Source organism: Pelodiscus sinensis, chromosome 5 (genome assembly GCF_052426305.1).
Source record: "Pelodiscus sinensis isolate ZL-2025 chromosome 5, ASM5242630v1, whole genome shotgun sequence".
Classification (NCBI taxonomy): domain Eukaryota; kingdom Metazoa; phylum Chordata; order Testudines; family Trionychidae; genus Pelodiscus; species Pelodiscus sinensis.
Genome location: NC_143056.1, coordinates 110,169,827 through 110,189,766, shown reverse-complemented (window position 1 = coordinate 110,189,766; position 19,940 = coordinate 110,169,827). Strand labels below are relative to the sequence as shown.

The following is a 19,940-nucleotide window of genomic DNA, read 5'->3' as shown; positions in this document are numbered from 1 at the left end:
CTACATTTGAACTGCAAAGCCGCTGCAGGGGTAGCTCCTGGACTGGCACGAGCCGGTGCAGAGTGCCTTCCCTTATCAACTAACTGTGTATTTGATACATATTATATTGACTACACAATTAGTCAATTACCTGCCTCTTAACATCCTTAACATATGCATATGGATATAAATTAGTATGAGATGTTATTTTTCACAGCTATATTGAATTTGGTTACGGAAAAAAGTATGATTTTTCATGTAAAAGCACTGATATTTACATCATACAACTTATGAGGGTATACCATACCTGTTACATGTATAACTTGCAGAAGTTCTAGCTTGTTGATGAAAATCTGGAGAACTAAATGTATATCCCAGAGGTTTATGTAAATTAACACTTGGTTTAGTAAGAAAATCAGCAGTATCGGGAAATTCTACAGGTGATCGATTGACAAGAGACCCACTGGAGATAGACCCATGACTAGATGAACCTACAGAACATAGACTAGGGGAAGTACCTGCAAAAAACATATACGTTAATAGTTTACTGAACATTGCTTTAGAGCACATGAAAAATGTTTTAAAGATCAAAATGAAAAATATGAGAAAATTCTACACTTAAATTAAAACAAAACAGGTGAAAGACATAATAGAGATGTGTCAAAGTATTCAATACATTAAATATTAAAACTGTTTCCGTTTATATACAAGCAATGCAAAGTAGGCTATGCATATGAGTAACTTGGGAGCATGCTCTTGTTCTTGTCATTGCTTAAGCTTGTTCATATAAAAATTGTATATCAGCATCTGAAAAGGATTTGAACCTCATACATTTTCAGAAGAGATCTCATAGCTAAATATACGTAAAACTGCATATTTAGACAGCTTTTTTTAAATAGCTTGGTTTTAATGTATCTGTTTTAATACATTTTAATATTTTGAATTTATATTTTAAAAATATTCAGTTACATATAATATATTATGCTATCTATAATGTTACGAAGGAGGAAATCACTGCATTTGACACCATAAGAGGTAGAGGAGTCGATCCACATGCAACAAAGTTGCAGAAGCAGAGCTTAAGTTTATATGATGCTTTGGTTTTAGGAAAATGAAATGAGCCTAAAATCAGTGAATAAACTAGACAAACCCAGTCAGAAGAATGGATTTACAAATACACAATATATCTGAAAATAATTATATTTGTAATAAAAAAGTAGTTGTGTCCATAATGAAATTGTATACTTATTTTACATAAATTTAATAGCTTACAGAAATTATAGTAAAACCAGCGATGTATGAGTGGAACTTGCAGAACAACAACAAACTAAGGCTCTAATTTCATGTGGGCAAAGGGATCAATTCTAATTTCTGGTATAAGGAATACATATTATATATAAACTTGTCATTACAAAATTCAACACTTACTAAGCGTCTACATAGCAGCATTTGCTATTTCTGTTTTGTCATAGTCTACAAAGATCATTAAGATGTAAACGTCTTTCTTACTAAAATCTCTATTTATCAGGCTTAATCTCGCAACACATTCCATTACTTCACCAGGACTTCCCATGAATACATGCGTCTGCCTGCATGATACTTGTAGCATGATCAGGGCCTTGGACTGTAAGCTCCATGAATAGGTAGGAATAGTTTCTTAACTTAATATGTGTGTGTACAAGTCATAGTACTATGGGGACCATTTCTGAAATGAAGCCTCTAGGCACTGCTTTAATACAAATAAGAATGAAAAATTATGGCATATTACTTATTGCAGTATAGTAGCTTTTCAAAAAAATTCAGTGACAACCACAGTATACATCTTTGTAAACCCTGCAGGTTTGTATGCTAATACAGTAGCAGAGAGACTCTCTCCAGTTATACAGTATTGTATTTATGTTTGTATGGAAATCATGTTCAATATGTCCTCTGAATATTTTTAGAAGTACATTAGATTGACATTATTTTCAAGTGTGTGTGACATACTAATGCTAACTTACACTGATGTTATAATTTACAAAATATCAAAATTAATGTAATGTGTAGAATACCATAGACAAGAGGGTTTAATTTAAATCAAATTTGTCATAATCACAGCAAAATTCTGCAAGATGTTTAGAATAATGAACTGCTATCTTACCAGCTCGTCTGGGACCTATATGATGAGTCAATGTCACTGAAGATGATCTTTGTTTTGGTATTGTCAGTAGGTTTGTACTGAAAGGCCCATTTGGATGAGATCCTTGGCTAAAATAAAAAATAAGAAAAATATCAAGCATTCTCTTAATCTGCTTTGATTTCTCACAATCTATTCTGTTGTGAGGGAAGATGCATATGTAGATCAGCTTATTTTAGTTTCGTAACAGAAATCTAGACTCACTGTAGCAAAACAGGTAAGCTATAATAATGTCTTACACAGTAACATTAACCTTCAACAAGTGAACAAGATGACAAATTTGCGTAGAATATGCACTGGTTTTTATTATAAAGAACATAAAGCTTTAAGTATGACATCAGAATCTGACAGAACACCTAGGCAATTTTAAAGAGACAAAATAAAAGCTGTGGCAAGTAGGCTGAAGACAAATACTCAACTAGCAATACCTCGTACCTTTCCTTAGCATTGTTTAGAAAATGTATCTTACCTTCTCCAATAGTTGTTTTGAGCCCTGCTCCAAAATGCCACATACTCAAGTTTTTTAAAACAATGTTCTGACCTTAAAAAATTTCCTCAGACTATCTAATTAAGAATGAATTAGAGAGACATATTAGGGCTATTGGGTGTTGTTTTGCTTTGCTTGTTTTATGGATAGCATAAAATCTATGCTGCCACAGATTAATGTCATAAGAATTGGTAATAAAGCAATGTTGAAGTATTTTAATTTAACTTTGGACTAATAAGAGATGGGCAAATCTTTTCAGTTCATTTTGTAGTTTGCTATTATTAAAAATGACCCTACTATTTTTCTCTCTCTTAATCTGAATTTCTGGCAGCTGATTAGTGGTGCTCCAGAGTGTGACTTGGAAGCCTATTTTTGGATGCTAGGAACAGGAAAAACCCTGAATGTAGTTCAACTATTTCAGCATTTATAAGACTACCATTCATATTTAGTACGGATGCAGGTGTTCAACTAGGATCATTATTACTGTATTTGTATTATCATAGACCAGGATCTTGTTGTGCTGGGGTATTATAAATGAATACAAAAAATCATAGAATACTAGGACTGGAAAGGACCTCGAGAGGTCATCGAGTCCAGTCCCCTGCCCTCATGGCAAGACCAAATCCTCTCTAGACCATCCCTGATAGACATTTATCTAACCTATTCTTAAATATCTCCACAGATGGAGATTCCACAACCTCCCTGGGCAATTTATTCCAGTGTTTGACTACCCTGACAGTTAGGAACCTTTTCCTAATGTCCAACCTAAACCTCCCTTGCTGCAGTTTAAAGCCCATTGCTTCTTGTTCTATCCTCAGAGGCCAAGATGAACAAGTTTTCTCCTTCCTCCTTATGACACCCTTTTAGATACCTGAAAACTGCTATCATGTCCCCACTCAATCTTCTCTTTTCTAAACTAAACAAACCCAGTTCCTTCAGCCTTCCCTCATAGGTCATGTTCTCTAGACCTTTAATCATTCTTGTTGCTCTTCTCTGGATCCTCTCCAATTTCTCTACATCCTTCTTGAAATGCGGTGCCCAGAACTGAACACAATACTCCAACTGAGGCCTAACCAGTGCAGAGTAGAGCGGAAGAATGACTTCTCGTGTCTTGCTCACAACACACCTGTTAATGCATCCCAGAATCTTGTTTGCTTTCTTTGCAACAGCATCACACTGCTGATTCATATTCAGCTTGTGGTCCACTATGACCCCTAGATCCCTTTCTGCCGTACTCCTTTCCAGACAGTCGCTTCCCATTCTGTATGTATGAAACTGATTGTTCCTTCCTAAATGGAGCACTTTGCATTTGTCTTTATTAAACATTAAAGACAATTAATTGTGTAAACATAAACATTAAAGACCTCATTGTAGGAGGAGTAACGGTAGTTCGAATTAGGAGCTTTAATTCGAAACACCTAGCTCGTGCCACGTGTAGCCGCAGGGAGTTCGAACTACCGGGCATTTAAAAATGGCGGCGTCCGGGAACATGCAAATAAAGCCTGGGATATTTTAATCCTGGGCTTCATTTGCAAGTCTGAATGACTACATTAGCCACCCTAGTTCGAAGTAGGGTGACAGTATAGACATACCCTAAGTGTGACCCTTTCCACACCTATAAATTTTAAAAGCACAATTTTTTACTTTAGAACATAAGAACAGACATACTGAGTCAGACCAAAGGTCCATCTTGCCCAGTATCCTGTCTTCCAATAGTGGCCAATGCTAGATGCCAAAGGGGGAGTGAACAGAATAGGTAATCATCACATGATCCCTCTCCTGTCATCCATTTCCAGTTCTTGACAAACAGAGGCTACTTGAGGTACTTGTGGAGCTTGTGCCATTTTGGTTTGTATACCAAAGCTAGCCAGGTTTGAAGGCATCTCATGTGCAGCTGGGTATTGGGAAAGACAAAGGGGGAGGCTGCCATGTGTCCCAGTAGCTGGAGGCAGTCGCAAGCTGGGACCTGTGGGCTGATGCAAATAGTGTTTATGAGACTGCAGACTGTTCTGAATCTTTCCTGTGGCAGTGAGGCTCACCCAGTAGTGAAGTTGAGAAAGGATTTTTTGAGTAGGTGTTAATGTTGACTTGTTTCTGTTTATTTGTAGGCCCAATTTTTGGAAGCACTGCATCATCATTGATGTTGCATGAAGAGCGTGAGAATGGGTTGGAGACTTCAGAAGAAAATCATCCAGATGAGAGAAGATTATCAGGTCCTGCTCCCTGAAATATGCTGTTGATAGCAATCATTCTCAAGCGTAAATCTGAGGAAGCATCTATGTGCCGAGTGGACAGTAATGTGAAAATAAGCATCTTGAAGGTCGAGAGCCGAAAACAAATCTCCTAATGCCAGTGCTAGGATTGTTGTGGAAAGAGTGACCATCCTGAATTTTTGTCTTTTTACATATTTGTTCAAACTCTGGAAATCTAGAATGGATCACCATCCCCCATTTTTCTTTTCTGTCAAGAAATAACATGAATAAAACTTTTCCCTCTTTGCTGAGTAGGCACTGGCTCTACGGCTCTGAGATAGATAAGGCATTGCACCTCTGAATGGAGTAATAGAATGTGAGAAGGATCCCTGATGAGGGATGGAAGGCGGTGGTGGTTGGGGCATAGGGATGTGAATGGGATGGTATTTCCTGATTAAATGATCTCCAGGATCCAACAGTCTGAAGGTATAGCTTCCCAGTTATAGAAGTACGGTAGTAAACAGAAGGTGAAGGATGGGTTGGTCACTATAAGCACTGGAGAGAGTAGATTGTTTTCAATGCTCTTGACCGATGCTTCAAATTTGATTATTGGAGGCTGCAGGTTTGATCACCCCAGAAGGTGGAGGGCAATGTATTTGGGCTCTGGGTCTCTGGCATTGTTGGTAATGAGTATCATACTGTTAATGCTGTGCTTGGTGTGAGTAATAGAGGTATCACTGTCATTGGTATGGCTGATACCTGTATTGTTTCTCCTTTGGCATAGGTGTTTGTATGCCCAAGGATCTCAGGGTTGCTCGAGAGTCCTTCATGGAGTGGAGGACCACACTGGTGTTGGCAGGAAAGAGCTATGCCCATCAAATGGAAGACCCTATATTGCAGTGTGGATTTCCCCTGGGAAGGAGGAAGATGAGAGCCAGGATACACTATGCATAACTACTGCTGTAGCTATGGACCTGGTGGCCGTGGCCACAATGTCTAGTGCAGCTTGGAGCTCCTTGCAGGATATTAATTGGCTTTCAGAGACCAGTGCCAGCAATTGTTGTTTCCTGTCTTGAGGCATGTCATCAATAAAAGTTTGTATTTTGGAGTAGTTTCTGTAGTTGTATTTCACGAATAGCACCACATAATTGGCCACCCTGAACTGCAAGGTGGAGAAGTATACTTTCCACTCAAATGCCTCCATCCTTCTATTATCTTTGATGGATGAAGTGATCTTGAACTGTTGGTGTTGCTTGTTCTTCTGGTTAGCTGCTTCCACTACTAGCGAATTGGGAGCACGGTGTGTGTAGAGGAATTCAGTGTCCTTCCCAAAGTGGCCAGAGAGTCCAGCCAATAGCTGAGAAGGACTGCTTACCCAGTCCAGGGGCCATTCTAGACAAGGGACAGAAGCCCAAACACCAGAAAGGGCAAGTGGGACCTGTGCCACAGCACCTAGACTGCAAGACTGTGGATGGAACAGGGATCTGGGACCCAAGAGTGCCACAGTTCCTAGAGCAATGCACTCTATCTGGCCCCAAAAACGGCATGTAGGATTCAGCTTCTGGCTCTCCTCAGAGAAATCTGAGTTTCCAACAGGAGGAGTTCAACCAGATCTGCGACAATAGCCATAGTTCTTTTTTAAGCTGTAAATCTCATATAATGCTCATTTGTCTTTACAAAATTCTTAGCTCTCAAATGCAATAACAAACACAAAGAGAAGTTAAGCAATTTCCCTTGAAGGGAACTGCAATCTAGTGGATAAGATGAGGACTTATCAGGAGTCTGATTCTTATCCTGATATTCACTTCCTGTATGACCTTAGGAAAGTCAATTAATCTCTGTGAGACCCAGCTATCCTCTCTAAAATACTGATACTGTTACCTCACAGAGGGCTACGTCTACACTGGCCCCTTTTCCAAAAGGGGCATGTTAATTTCACAGGTCGTAATAGGGAAATCCGCGGGGGATTTAAATATCCCCCGCGGTATTTAAATAAAAATGTCCGCCGCTTTTTTCCGGCTTTTAAAAAAGCCGGAAAAGAGCGTCTACACTGGCCCCGATCCTCCGGAAAAAAAGCCCTTTTCCGGAGGATCTTATTCCTACTTCGAAGTAGGAATAAGATCCTCCGGAAAAGGGCTTTTTTTCCGGAGGATCGGGGCCAGTGTAGACGCTCTTTTCCGGCTTTTTTAAAAGCCGGAAAAAAGCGGCGGACATTTTTATTTAAATACCGCGGGGGATATTTAAATCCCCCGCGGATTTCCCTATTACGACCTTGAAATTAACATGCCCCTTTCGGAAAAGGGGCCAGTGTGGACATAGCCATAATGTTTTGAGGCCTAACTAAATAATATTTATAAAGTTTAACTTAAGTGCAAACAACTATTAATCAAGTCAAAGAAATACAATTCAGGATTGCAGAGTTTTCAATCCTATGCTCAAATCACTAGGCTATAGGGTCTTTATTAAGAGCTTTAGCAACAAATGCTTCCTGTTTTGGGAAAGCCGGAATCATGCTTCTTGTAACAGAACCAAAAATGTTGAGATCATCTCAGTGGGGGCTAGCTATTTCATTGCACAGACCACAACACAGGTGCACAGGATAATTAAAGTGCAGCAAAAATAATGCTATTTCACAATCATACAGGATACATTTTCAATCATTTATAATTATTGTTTTTACAACACAAAATTGTTAAAGGATGTACCTAAAAGGGTATTATAAAGAGGAGAGAGAAAAATTATTCTCCTTAATACCTGATGACAGGACAAAAAGCAATGGGCTTAAATTGCAGCCAGAGAGGTTTAGGTTGGACATTAGAAAAAACTTCCTAACTTCCAGGGTGGCTGAGCACTGGAATAAATTGCCTAGGAAAGTTGTGGAATCTCCATCATTGGACATATTTAAGATTAAGTTAAATAAACACAAGTGCAGAGGACTGGACTTGATGACCTCTCAAGGTCCCTTCCAATTCTATCTAGTATTCTATGATTCTATGTTCTACTCATCAGAGACTATATACATTCCAAATTTCAAATGTCAGATGTCAATCATTTTTTAGTTACACTGAAAATATTGCACATCTTTATGACAGAAAGGCATACTTTCTACAATAGATTCATGACTCAAACATAAAAGCAGGGAATATTCTGAAACTTTCCAAAACAATCAGGCTGTGTCCAGACTCAGGGGTTTTTTCGGGAAAAGTAGCCTTTTCCCAAAAAAACTTCCCCTGCGTCCAGACTCAAGCCGCGTTTTCGAAATTATTTCGAAAGAACGCGGCTTTTCTTTCGATGGCGGTAAACCTCGTTTCACGAGGAAGAACGCCTTCTTTCGAAAGTTCCTCTTTCGAAAGAAGGCGTTCTTCAATGTAAATAGGGCTTCCTCGAAAGAGAGCATCCAGACTCGCTGGGTGCTCTCTTTCGAAAAAGCGGATTGCTCTTTCGAAAGATCCGCCTGTAGTCTAGACGCGATCTTTCAAAAGAGGCTCTTTCGAAAGATGCTTTCGAAAGAGCCTCTTTCGAAAGAAGCCTGCAGTCTAGACATAGCCTCAGACACAAAGCCTGGAATATTTCAGCCCCAAAGAGTTAATGTTTCACAAAAACAAAAGGAAAAACAACGTAGTACTTTAAAAACTAACAAGATAGTTTAATAGGTTATGAGCTTTTATGGGCTCATCATTTCCACTTCCTCAGATCATATTCTGGAAGAGAATTGGCATGACCATATTTACCAAAGGAATACAATGAAAAAAGTAAACATTATTAAACTGAGAAATCAGATTTAGTACAGAGGTTGGGTGAGGGAGAGGGAGGAAGGGAATAGCTATTTATGAATCAATGAATGGCTAATCAGGGGTGATAAGTGGGGAAGCTATCCTTGTAATGGTTAAGATAATTAGCATCTTTGTTACGGTCCATTCGTAAAGTGTCAAATTTAAGCATGAAAGAAAGTTCTGAAGTTTCCCTCTGTAATCTGGTGTTAAAGTTTCTTTGAAGTAAGATGCATATAGTAAGGTCATTAAGATTATGTCCAGGTAGGCTGAAATGAAAAGCAACTGGTTTTTCCTTGGGAAGATGTCTGATACTTGTAGGCATTAATTCTTTGGCAAAGTGTCTGAGAAGTCTGTCCAACATACATAGCAGAAAGACACTGTTGGCACATGAGGGCATAAATTATATTTCTGGATGAACAGGAATATGTGTTCTTGATCATATAACTGACATGGTTAGGTCCAGTGATGGTGTCACCCGAGTAAATATGTGGACAAAGTTGGCAACAGGGTTTGTTGCAAGGGAAAGTTCCAGGGTTGGTATTTCTGTGGTATGTCCTGTGGTTGTTGGTAAGAATCATCCTGAGGTTAGGTGGTTGTCTTCATAAGACTATGGGTCTGTCCCCCAGAGCCTCTCAGAGTGTAGTATCCTGTTCCAGTATAGGTTGTAGGTTACTAATAATGCATTGGAGGGGTTTAAGTTGGGGGCTATATGTGATGACAATTGGTGTTCTATTGTTGGTTTTCTTGGGCATATCTTGAAGTAGGTGGTTTCTGGGTATTGGTCTGGCTCTTTCAATTTGTTTTTTTTATTTCCCCCGTGGGTAATTGAGATTTACAAATGCTTAGTAAAGATCTTGAAGTTTCTGGTCTCTGTCAGTGGGAACAAAGCAGATGCAGTTGTACCTAAGGGCTTGACTATAGTCATCGTCTACAGATAAGATAGCTTCCCCACTTATCACCCCCCACTTATCACCCCTGATTAGCCATTCATTGACTCATAAATAGGTATTCCCTCCCTCCCTCCCTCTCTCTCCCTCACCCCCCCTTCTGTACTAAATCTGATTTGTCAGTTTAATAACGTGTTCACTTTTTTCACTGTATTCCTTTGGTATATATGGTCATGCTCAGGGCTTGACAATCGGCGGCGAAAGCTGCTCGCCAGCTTCACATTGCGCATGCACAAGAGCCACATCGTGCATGCACTCGCCACCAGTAAATGGGGCGTGCGGCTGGTCATGCCAATTCTCTTCCAGAATATGATCTGAGGAAGTGGGTCTGGCCCACGAAAGCTCATCATCTATTAAACCATCTTGCTAGTTTTTAAAGTGCTACATAGTTTTTCCTTTTGTTTTTGCAAGATCAGACTAACATGGCTACCTCTCTATTACTATTCAATGTTTCACAAAGTTATATACATCTGAAAAGAGAGTCTTATAATACTGTTTTATACCTTAAAACAACAGCAGGTATGCCCAAATTCCTATATTTTTAAGCTTCCACAGATTTGAATTGAAAAGATCTCAACTTTGGACCAAAAAAGCATCTTTTGTGGTAAATATCAAATGGTATATTATGTGTTTTAATGAAGAAGACTATTTTCTTATAGATCAGAGCTGAAAACATTTAAGAGGTATGCCAAGTTGAAAAGGATGGAGTCTTGAGATGCTTTGGCCTTCTACCAAAGCACTTTCATATTTATGTCAATTATTATATTCTTAATCTGAAAACTGGTTTTGAAGTTTTATTTACTTATATTGACATTTAGAAAATTAACGATGAATGGATAACTATGTTGTTAAACTATGCCATCTACTGTATGAGTGTGAAATTGCACAGCAAAATTTCAAATTATAGTTATTATAAAACATACTGTTCTTTTGTGAACAAATATTTGATATGTTGTGTAGCTGAAAAATAATGTTATGCTTCAATAAACTTAAGAAATGTTACATGCTGCTTAATTCAAATAAAAAAATGTTCAAAAAGCAGAGATTAGTTGACTGTTTTGTCTGAAGTGCGATGAAACATGAAACTCCTACAGATACATTAACTACTCAGTCTCGTATCTGTTCACTTAAAAAAGCATTTAGAGACTGAATGATAGTTGACTGGAATATTCTACTAGTTATGATCACTATATAATTATCACTACAGGCAGAGGACAACTAGAGACCAGGATAATATTTTTCCTCTGAGTAGTAGCTTAAATCTATTATAACAGGAAGGTCATCTGAAGAAGTGGGCTGTGCCCACGAAAGTTCATGGTACCATCTACATGTTTTGTTCGTCTATAAAGTGCTACCAGATCATTTGTTGTTTTTTAGAAGAGTAAGAGTAAGGCAATCTGTCTTTCCCATTTGCATTATGAAGTTTTAACAACAACAACAAAAAAGCAATGGAATGACTTAAATAAAACTTAGTGATTATTTTAGAAATAAAATTTAGGTGAAGAAACAGACAGCCTCCTTTTCCCTGTGAAATTCAGATATCAAAAGCTACAGTTAGATCACTCTATTAGCTTTCCAAGTAATTATATCTTCAGACACAGGTAATAACACGAATACTGGCCCCTGCTTTTCCCCACCAGCAGCCCCAGCCTTACATGGTCGGTCGTGTAGGCAATTGCCTATGGTACAGCCCATGCGCATGTGTATATAAGAGTGAGGGTTGTGGAGTGAGATACTTCCCTCCCTCCCCTGGGCCACCAGAGGCCCTTTTCTCCTCTTCCCCCATGCCGCCCAGGGGCCTTTTCTCCCCACCCGGGCTGCCATAGGCCCTTTTCTCCTCCCCCAACCATCAGGGGCCCATTTTTCTCTACCCCCTCTGCCCCTCCCAGATGCCAGGGGCCTTTTTCTCCTCTTCTTCTGCAATGCAGCCAAGGACCGGAAAATAGGAAAGAGTTTGGGATGGGGGACTACTCGGTTTGCTGCAAGATGGTAGAGCCCCAGCCCTGTCAGCCACTCCCGTGGTGGTACAGCTGCCTCCAGCGGCCACTCGGCAGGATAGCTCTCCCTTTCCCATATCACATCCCTCCCTTTGCATGTTATTGAAAACAGTCATTTTCCCCAGGCTTCCAGTTCTCCTGGTACAACCAAACTCTGATTTTGCTTTAAGTTAGAAGAAGTAGCTTCATACCAAATTTGATGGCCCTAGCGCTTACATTTTAGGAGGAGCTCTTGAACAAATGGACTTGCAGACAGACATACAGACACAGTCTAAAATATGTATATAGATAATATAAACAATTCCTATATGTATTAAATTTTAATACATTTTGTTAGGGATATAGAGGCCAAGAGGGTTCAAATCCTGCAGCTGATCTATGCAGAGAGACCGTACCATTACATGTGACTCACATAAGGAAGAAACTTCTTAAAGAAGGTTTAGTATTTATAAACTAAGATTTGTAAATTGTGGTGTAATTCATATGTTATATATTTTGGACACTGTGCGTGTATTCCCCTCTGTACCCAAACTAGAGACCTTATCTTTGTAGAAGCTCCCAAATCTAAAACTGTTCTTGCTGATGTGACAGCAATCAAAAAGGCTGTTTTGATAGTAATGTAGTGCAATGAATCTGATGCCATAGATTCAAAGGCATGTGCATTAAGGCATTGAAAATAACATTCAAATCCAAAGACAGAACTCTATGCACCTTGGATGAAACCAACAGATGGAACTGCTCTAATTTAGCACCATGGGTATGTCTAGACTACATGGTTCCGTTGATGGAGCCATGTAGAGGAGTGTACTCAGCAAAGGGAAATGAAGTGCTGATTTAAATAAGCCCCGCTTCATTTACATCAAAATGGCTGCCGCACTGTGCCAATCAGCTGATTGTCGGCACAGCACAGTAGTCTAGACAGGGATCAGCCGACCCAAGATCCCTTTGTCGTATGCCTTGTGAAACGAGGCTTACATTTCCCTTTGCCGCGTACACTCATCTACATGGCTCCGTCAATGGAGCCATGTAGTCTAGACACACCCCATATGTCATAACAGTGCATTCAGGATTATTAATAGCACAATAACATGCATTTTCAAGATATTAGCTTGGAACCCAAGAAAAAAAGCTGTCGTCTAAAAATTCCACAACATGAGACAATTTCTGAATATAAGTGCCTATTGGCTTTTCAAATCCTTGCGTGCAACCTGCCTGTTGCTTTTCTCCTAGAGCGCAACAGAGCGTTGATGAGACCACCATAGTAATTATTTCATTTAGAAATTTCCTTTCAAATGCTCAGCTGTAACTTGCTTGGATCTTGATGAAGAAGTGTTTCCTGCAATAACAAATGAAACCTTGGATTCAGGAAATTAGTGGCTCAATTGATACATTCATCAGGTCCGGAAAACAAGGCCTTCTGTTTCTTACTTCTTAATTGTCTGTATCTTCTCATCCTGGAGATGAATGGGGAAAAACAAAGTAAGCCCTTGGCCAATGGAGCAATAGAGCAACGATGCCTAGGTCTTCTGGCTCTCTTCTCACAAAGGACTGTGAGTGTGTTAGTTTCATGGATGAAAAAAAATACAGTATTCCAAAACTTTTGGTGATCAATAAGAATTCATTGCGGAGACTCAATTCTGCCTGATCAGTTTTCCTTCTTCTCACCTTTGTGCTACTGGTAACTTAGATAACAAATAGTAGATGGGCCTTTGCCTATCTTCTGTAGATCCCTTGTTTATTCAACCATTGCCAGTCTGTCATTATAAGGATTTGATGTTCAGCAATGCTGTGGTCAGTGGATGAAGACTGTACTTTATACTCATAATTTTAGCTACACCAGACTAACACGGCTACATTTCTATCACAATTTTAGAAATGTTATCCTTTTCTTTCACTCTTGAAGAACAATGTCCCTTTTGTCACCTCCTCAGATAACATACTCCATCCTTCTAGACTTGCATCAGTTATTATGGTAGATTGCTCATTCCACCATGCCCATCCTTCCCTGGAATCTCTCCAGACTCAACCAATCTGTGGATTTCAACACAAGTGATGAAACATTCTGCTTCTGAGAGAGGAAAATCAGAAAATTGTAGGGGACGGGATAGCAGGAAGCTCCACAATATCTTCAGATGTGTTCTTGTCTAGGATACTATTTCTATCCAGGACAGAGTTACCCATATAACACTCACTAAAAGATTTCTTACTGACATCCTCATGAATCTCCTGAGAAAATGATCACTGATTTGATATTGTCTTGAGAATAGGTGACTGACAGATTCCATAAAATTTTTCTATCAGCACTAAAAAATAAGTGCTGAGATTGTTGAAAATGATTATCTTAGAAATTTACTATAAATCTATGTTGTTGCAATTTTGAGATTATGGTAAGCTGCTTGAGTGGACCCCTCCTAGGACAGTTTCTAACTAGAACAGTGATATTCAGACCTCCACAGTTCAGGAGCCAAATTAGCAATCAACATTACCCAAAAGAGCCAGAGTAGTGTGAATTCACTGATTCACTATAGTACTATATATTTAAACAATATGATTTAGTTTGCTATAGAGATATAAATATAGATATAGCATAATGTTCTATTTCAGTGACAGCCAGAGTCTCGAGACACAAGTGGCGTGCTCTCTCTCTCTCTCTCACACACACACACACACACACACACACACACACACACCAAAATTATTATTATTTTACCAACTACAATTGGTTAACAGCATAGTAAAAGCATCCTGATTCATTAATAAGCACCCATTAATAATCACTCAGTGTTTTATCATGTACTAGCTAGACTTACCCTGCGTTGCCTGGGAAGCCGGAGGAACAAAATTTAGACAAACAGAAGCTGGTCCTGACAGCCTCCACAGCCACACCGCAGCTGCCAGTGCCTGACATCTAGCCATTATGGCAAACCCCCATGCTTTTCTACTGCTTCATAAAGCAAAATCTCTGACTCAAAAAAGAGGCATTGCAATGTTGAAAATCAGAGCTATTTGACTTGGCAAAAGGCACAATAGAAACTATGTCTCTGTTTTCTTCCCATGTCATGAGTTTTAGAGCCATTAAAAGCACAGTGAAAGGGAGAGCCCCCAAATCACCATGGCTTGTTTCCCCACCATTGCTGGAAGCATATGGAGGCCCCTCTTCAATAGTGCAACGTTTTGCTTCCTATCAGATGGTATTTTTGCTAATTATCCTTGTAGAAGCTAACGTTTTTTTGGTAGGGAAGTAGGGGATAGGCATGCTGGGTCTGCAAATCCTCATCCAAGAGCTGAATATAGGGATGCATCAATCAATGGGGCTGGCCCTATTGAATCGGAGAGATTTCAAGATGACACCTCAAACTCTTCTCCCATCTTTTTTGATGAAACTATGACAACTACCTGAGCCTACTGGCAGCTCTATAGTCCCTCCTCCAATACCACCCCCTTGACCAGCTTCCCCTCCCATGGACTGCATCTCTCACACCCTCCCCCAGGATCATCCAGTATCAAACCCAGGACCAGTGCCCAGATTTGAGGGATTCTCCCTCCCTCCCACCTTGGATTAATTTCTCACCCACCCAGCATCATCCAGTGCTGCCCCTTGGGCCAGTGCCCCTCAAAGGAGACCTCCACCATGGGCTTCATTTCTCACTCCCTCCCTGCAGGATTGTCCAGCACCACTTCCTTCATCTCCCTACAATCCTGCCCTCCCCCAACTCACTCCCAATAGTCCATCTCCACCCTTCCCCATCTACGTTGCTCCTTTTTGCGCAAACCCTCCCTCTTGCGCAAGAGCCATTATGCCACTTTTTACAGGAAGAACGGTTCTTGCACAAGAGGGAGGGTTTGTGCAAAAATGGCAGCTCATTAAGTATGCAAATGAGGCACAGCAAGATTCATTGCATTTGCATATTTTCTTGCGCAAGAGAAGGCAGTGTAGCTGTAGCCTGGGTATCACGGAAATAGAACATCATACAGGAAAAGGTTCCTCTGTATCCACTTCTGCCTGAAAAGACCTACCAAAAGGACAAGCACTTTTGTGAATACTCAAGACATGGATAACACACTGAAAAGCAGCATTCTGTACTGAAAATGATAGGCCTTATGAGCAAATCACAGACGCCTCTTGTGCACTTGCTGACAGTAGGCCTCATTGATTGACACAAGGTAAGCACTTAGACAAATCTCTGCAACAGTCAACTTCAAGGTCTCCATTTTGCATATGGTCAGCCTCCTGTACTTTTCAGATGTTTTAAATCAACACTGACCCATCTTCCCAGATCTCTTGTGTAGCAGGAAAAAGACCATGTAATGGCTAGAAAACATCTCCGCCTTGAGAACTCTCTGCTATAATTCACAAAAGACAATCTACGGCCTTCTGGATTTTTCACCTCTTTTGAGGTTAGTGGAGAGAGGTAAACATGACTTTTCGGGATCTTTAAAAATTTTAAGAGGTAACCTTGTTGGACCATGTTCAGGACCCAGTGTTGAGAGAGGGCATGTAGGAAGAAGGGATGTCAAATCCCATTTAATCAGTTAATCAGTTAAACGTTAGGTTAAACTAGGGGTGGGTAAGACAGCCTCTGCGAGCCAGATCCAGCCCACCAAGCCAGTGGATTCAGCCTGCAACTGCCCTGCCACTCCCCACCCTCCAAGCCAATCAAGACCTGGGAACTGAGGAGCACATGAACTCTCCTCCCCGCTGACAGGGGCGCACGGCATCAGAGGCAAGCACTGACTGTTTTAAAACAGCCAGCAGTTCTATTTAGGCACCTTGCGCCCCTGGTAGGGCAGGGGCAGGGACTTCGTGTGCTCTCCCTGCCCCCAGAGCCTGACTGGCCTGAGGGCAGGGGGACATGCAAATTATCCTCCAGCTGCAGTACCTAGAGGGAATTGCCAGCTGCTTCTGCCCGAGGTCCCCCCCCCCTTTCTGGGGCAGCCCAGGGCCACTTCAGAAATTTATGAAGTGGACCCCTTTTAAAAATTATTGCCCACTCCTGTGTTAATCTAACATTTATCCAGTTAACCAGCTAAGCAATCCTGGACAGGGGACCGCTCCAGCCTAGCTGAAGCAATACCTAGCAATATCCAGCCCTGTCGGGGGCTGAGGCACTGATGGAGTAGGCCAATAAGGGTGATGCTCACTAGTAACCTGTTCACATCCCTAGTTAGTAATGGCATAACCTGCTGGAAAAAAGAGAGAGAGAGAGAGAGAGAGAGAGAGAGAGAGAAGAAGTTGGCATTAGGCAAACTGGTAAGCTGCCCTTGACAGGACAGTCAGATTACCTAATATTTCTATACTGTCTAGATTAGGTCACTGTAAACAAAGTGAGGGGTGGTAGTCTTCTGACTCTTCCCTCTCCTCCTAGACTGGTCAGATTGCCAAGGTGGAAAGGGCTAGCAATAGTGGAATGACTGACGGCAGAACTGCTTCTTTTTAAGAAAGGGAGTATAAATCCCCAAAGATCTATGTAGCCCTCGAGTCCTTGAGACTGCAGAGTTTGTCAGTCTGCTGAAAAAGAGGGTCAGTTCCTCAAAGGGGAGATCCTGAGTAGCACATTGGATCTGTGGAATATCCAATGACTGAAACCATGAACCCCTAATACATTGTAAAAAGCAGATGCCATAGCCCTGGCTCCCGTGCAATGCAACTTGAAGAGACATTCTAGTGACCAGTTTACTCTCATTCACTACTTCCTGAAACTCTTGCCTCAGACTCTTTGGTGATTTGCCCAAAAATTTGAGACTATTAACCCAGAGGGAGAAACTGTCTTTCCAACAAGGCTTGCTGATTTCAAAACACAAAATTGACATCTGCCAGTCACAGACGTTTCCCTACCAAAAAAGGAGGGAGTCACTCACTTCGTGTAGTAACAACTGTTCTTTGACATGTGCGTCCTCTTGGGTGCTCCACTGCTGGTGATGGGTCTCTTGGAGCCACAAATTGGAGCATTGCAAAGCCATTTCCCCCATCGAACCACGCATGCGCAGGAGGCATCTTGCACCGCTGAGATGGATGGAGGCGGTGGTGAACAAGACTGCTGTGGCCACTGCTGAGTCAGATGTGAGTTGTGGTGGTATTACATAGTGTTTTGCAAAAGTGTGGTCTAAGGACCATGCTGCAGCTCTATAAATATCTCTTGGGGGACATTGTTCAGGAAGGCTGTGGAGGCAGCTGTAGCTCGAGCAGAATGTGCCTGTGATGGATGCTGTAAGGATCTGTTAGCTATAGAATGGATTCTGAGTATGTATGTCAATATCCATTTGGAGAGTAACAGACATGAAATAGGTTTTGTCTTTCGATCACTTGGCAATGGAAATTAAAAGTTTCTGAGATTTATGAAAGGGACTGGATCTATCTAAAAAGACCAATGCCTGTCAAATACTGAGGATATGCATAACGACATCCCTTGGTGAAGCATGTGGCTTTGGAAATATGGAAGGCAATATGATGGGTTCATTGACATGGCACGCTCTACATACTTTTGGGAAGAATGTTGGGATGAGGCCTCAATGTAACCCTGTCTTTTGCAAAAAATAGTATAGGGGGACTCCGCCATAAATACCTCAAGCTCCCCAATCCTCCTCACTGAGGTAATGGCCAATCAAAAGTAGACCTTCATGTATAGGAATGGAAGCATAACAGTGGCCAAAGGCTCAAGCAGAGGCCTAGTCAAATGGTCCAAAACAAGGTTCAAGTCCCATTCTGGGGGTGGAGGTCTATGGGATGCATATATATTCTGGAGACCCTTAAGGAACCTTTTTGTAACTGGGTGAGCAAAAATGGAGAGGCAGTCCACTGGGGTGTGGAAAGCTATTATAGCCGACAGGTGGACTCTTAGGAAAGAAAGTGACAGTCGAGATGTCTTAAGTTCTATTATGTAGTCGAGGATGACATTCAGTGGGAATGTACGAGGACACCATCTCTCCTTGACACCAGTGAGAGAAACAAATCCATTTTTGCAGGTAAGTTATTTTTGAGTGAAAGGTCTCCTACTGTGGAGGAGAACATTCTTCATCTGTTGAAAAATGGGCCTCTAGTTCCCCAAACCAGATAGGAGCCATGCCTGGAAGTGAAGGGTGTGCGGCTGAGAATGCAGCAACATCCCACGATTCTGGGAGTTAGGTTGGAGGTTGAGTCAACAGCCTGTGCAGGAATGCAAACCATGTTTGATGTAACCAGGATGGAGTTATCAGAATGATTTGAGCCCCTTCTGCGCAGACCTTGTGGAGTACTTTGGGAGTGAGTCGTATGGGGGAGGGAGGGAGGAAGGCAGGCATAGTGTAAAGGAGCCCTCCATTGGATCAGGAACACATTTCCGAAAGAGCTTTTGCTGAGTCCCACTCTGGAGCAGAATCAGGGGCATTTGGTGTTGTGGGGAGAGGCAAAAAGGTTTATTGTTGGCCAATCCCATCAAGAGAAGATCAAGTTAGTGACCTCAGGATGTATCTCCCATTCGTGGTCCACAGAAAAACTGCGGCTCAGAGAATCCGCAGTGGTATTGGTGACCCCAGGTAGGTATGATGCTACGAGTATAACCTGGTTACGAATGCACCAGTTCCACAGGCAGACGGCCTCTATGCACAGGGAACAGGAGTGGGCACCACCTTATCTGTTTATGTAAAACATTGTAGAGATATTGTTTGTGAGGACTCAAACTGTATGACTAACAATTTGGGGCAAGAAGTGCGTTCAGGCATTTCTCACTGCCCTGAGTTCGAACAGATTGATGTGCAGCGATGTCTCATTTGGAGACCACTTGTCCTGGACTACCTGATCTTGAAGATGGGCTCCCCAACCCAGCAGGGACACATCTGTTTAAGCTGTGGGCTGAGGGTGATGGAAGAGGACCTCTGCCAATAGATTGTCCGCTGATGTCCACCAGCATAGGGATGGGAAGATGTTTGTTGGTACAGTAACTCTCTTATGCAACAAGTGGCATGAGGGAGTGCAGACAGATGCTATCCATTGTTGAAAGCATTGGAAACGCAAGCATACGTAATGAACAACGTATGTAGTTGCAATCATGTGGCCCATCAACTGAAGGCAGGTAAGTATTGTGTGGAAGGGCTTATATGGATATGACCGTGATGAGATCTTGGAGGGCTGGGAATTGCTGTTGAGGTAAACAAGCGTGGGCCGAGACTGAGTCAAGCTGAGCACAGATGAACTCTGTGTCTTGAGTCAGCTCTAGCTTTGGACTTTTGTGTGTTTATTAGAAGACCAAGATGAGTGAGGGCGGCTTTGGTCTTGTTCACCATGGAGGTGGTCCTGTTTCTTGACCTCCCTTTTATCAAGTAGTGGTCTAGGTACAGGAAGGTAACCACGTGTAGCTGTTGTAGGTATGCAGTGGCTACGGCTAGAACCTGAGGAGAGGCTGAAAGCCTTATA

At 41.4% G+C, this 19,940-nt stretch overlaps 1 protein-coding gene across 3 annotated transcripts in view; it reads right to left on the bottom strand.

Moving 5' to 3' along the window:
* PDE3B (phosphodiesterase 3B) overlaps positions 1-19,940 on the bottom strand; it is a 264,706-nt gene that overhangs the window by 108,134 nt on the left and 136,632 nt on the right. For 2 of the 3 annotated variants that reach the window (XM_089778646.1, XM_006126299.5), the window contains 2 exons: positions 2,120-2,226; positions 287-497 (listed from right to left, as the gene is read on the bottom strand). In XM_089778646.1, coding sequence (XP_089634772.1) covers positions 287-497; positions 2,120-2,226 — 318 coding nt within the window. The remainder of the gene's footprint in view (positions 1-286; positions 498-2,119; positions 2,227-19,940) is intronic. The other variant, XM_089778647.1, reaches the window with a different exon arrangement.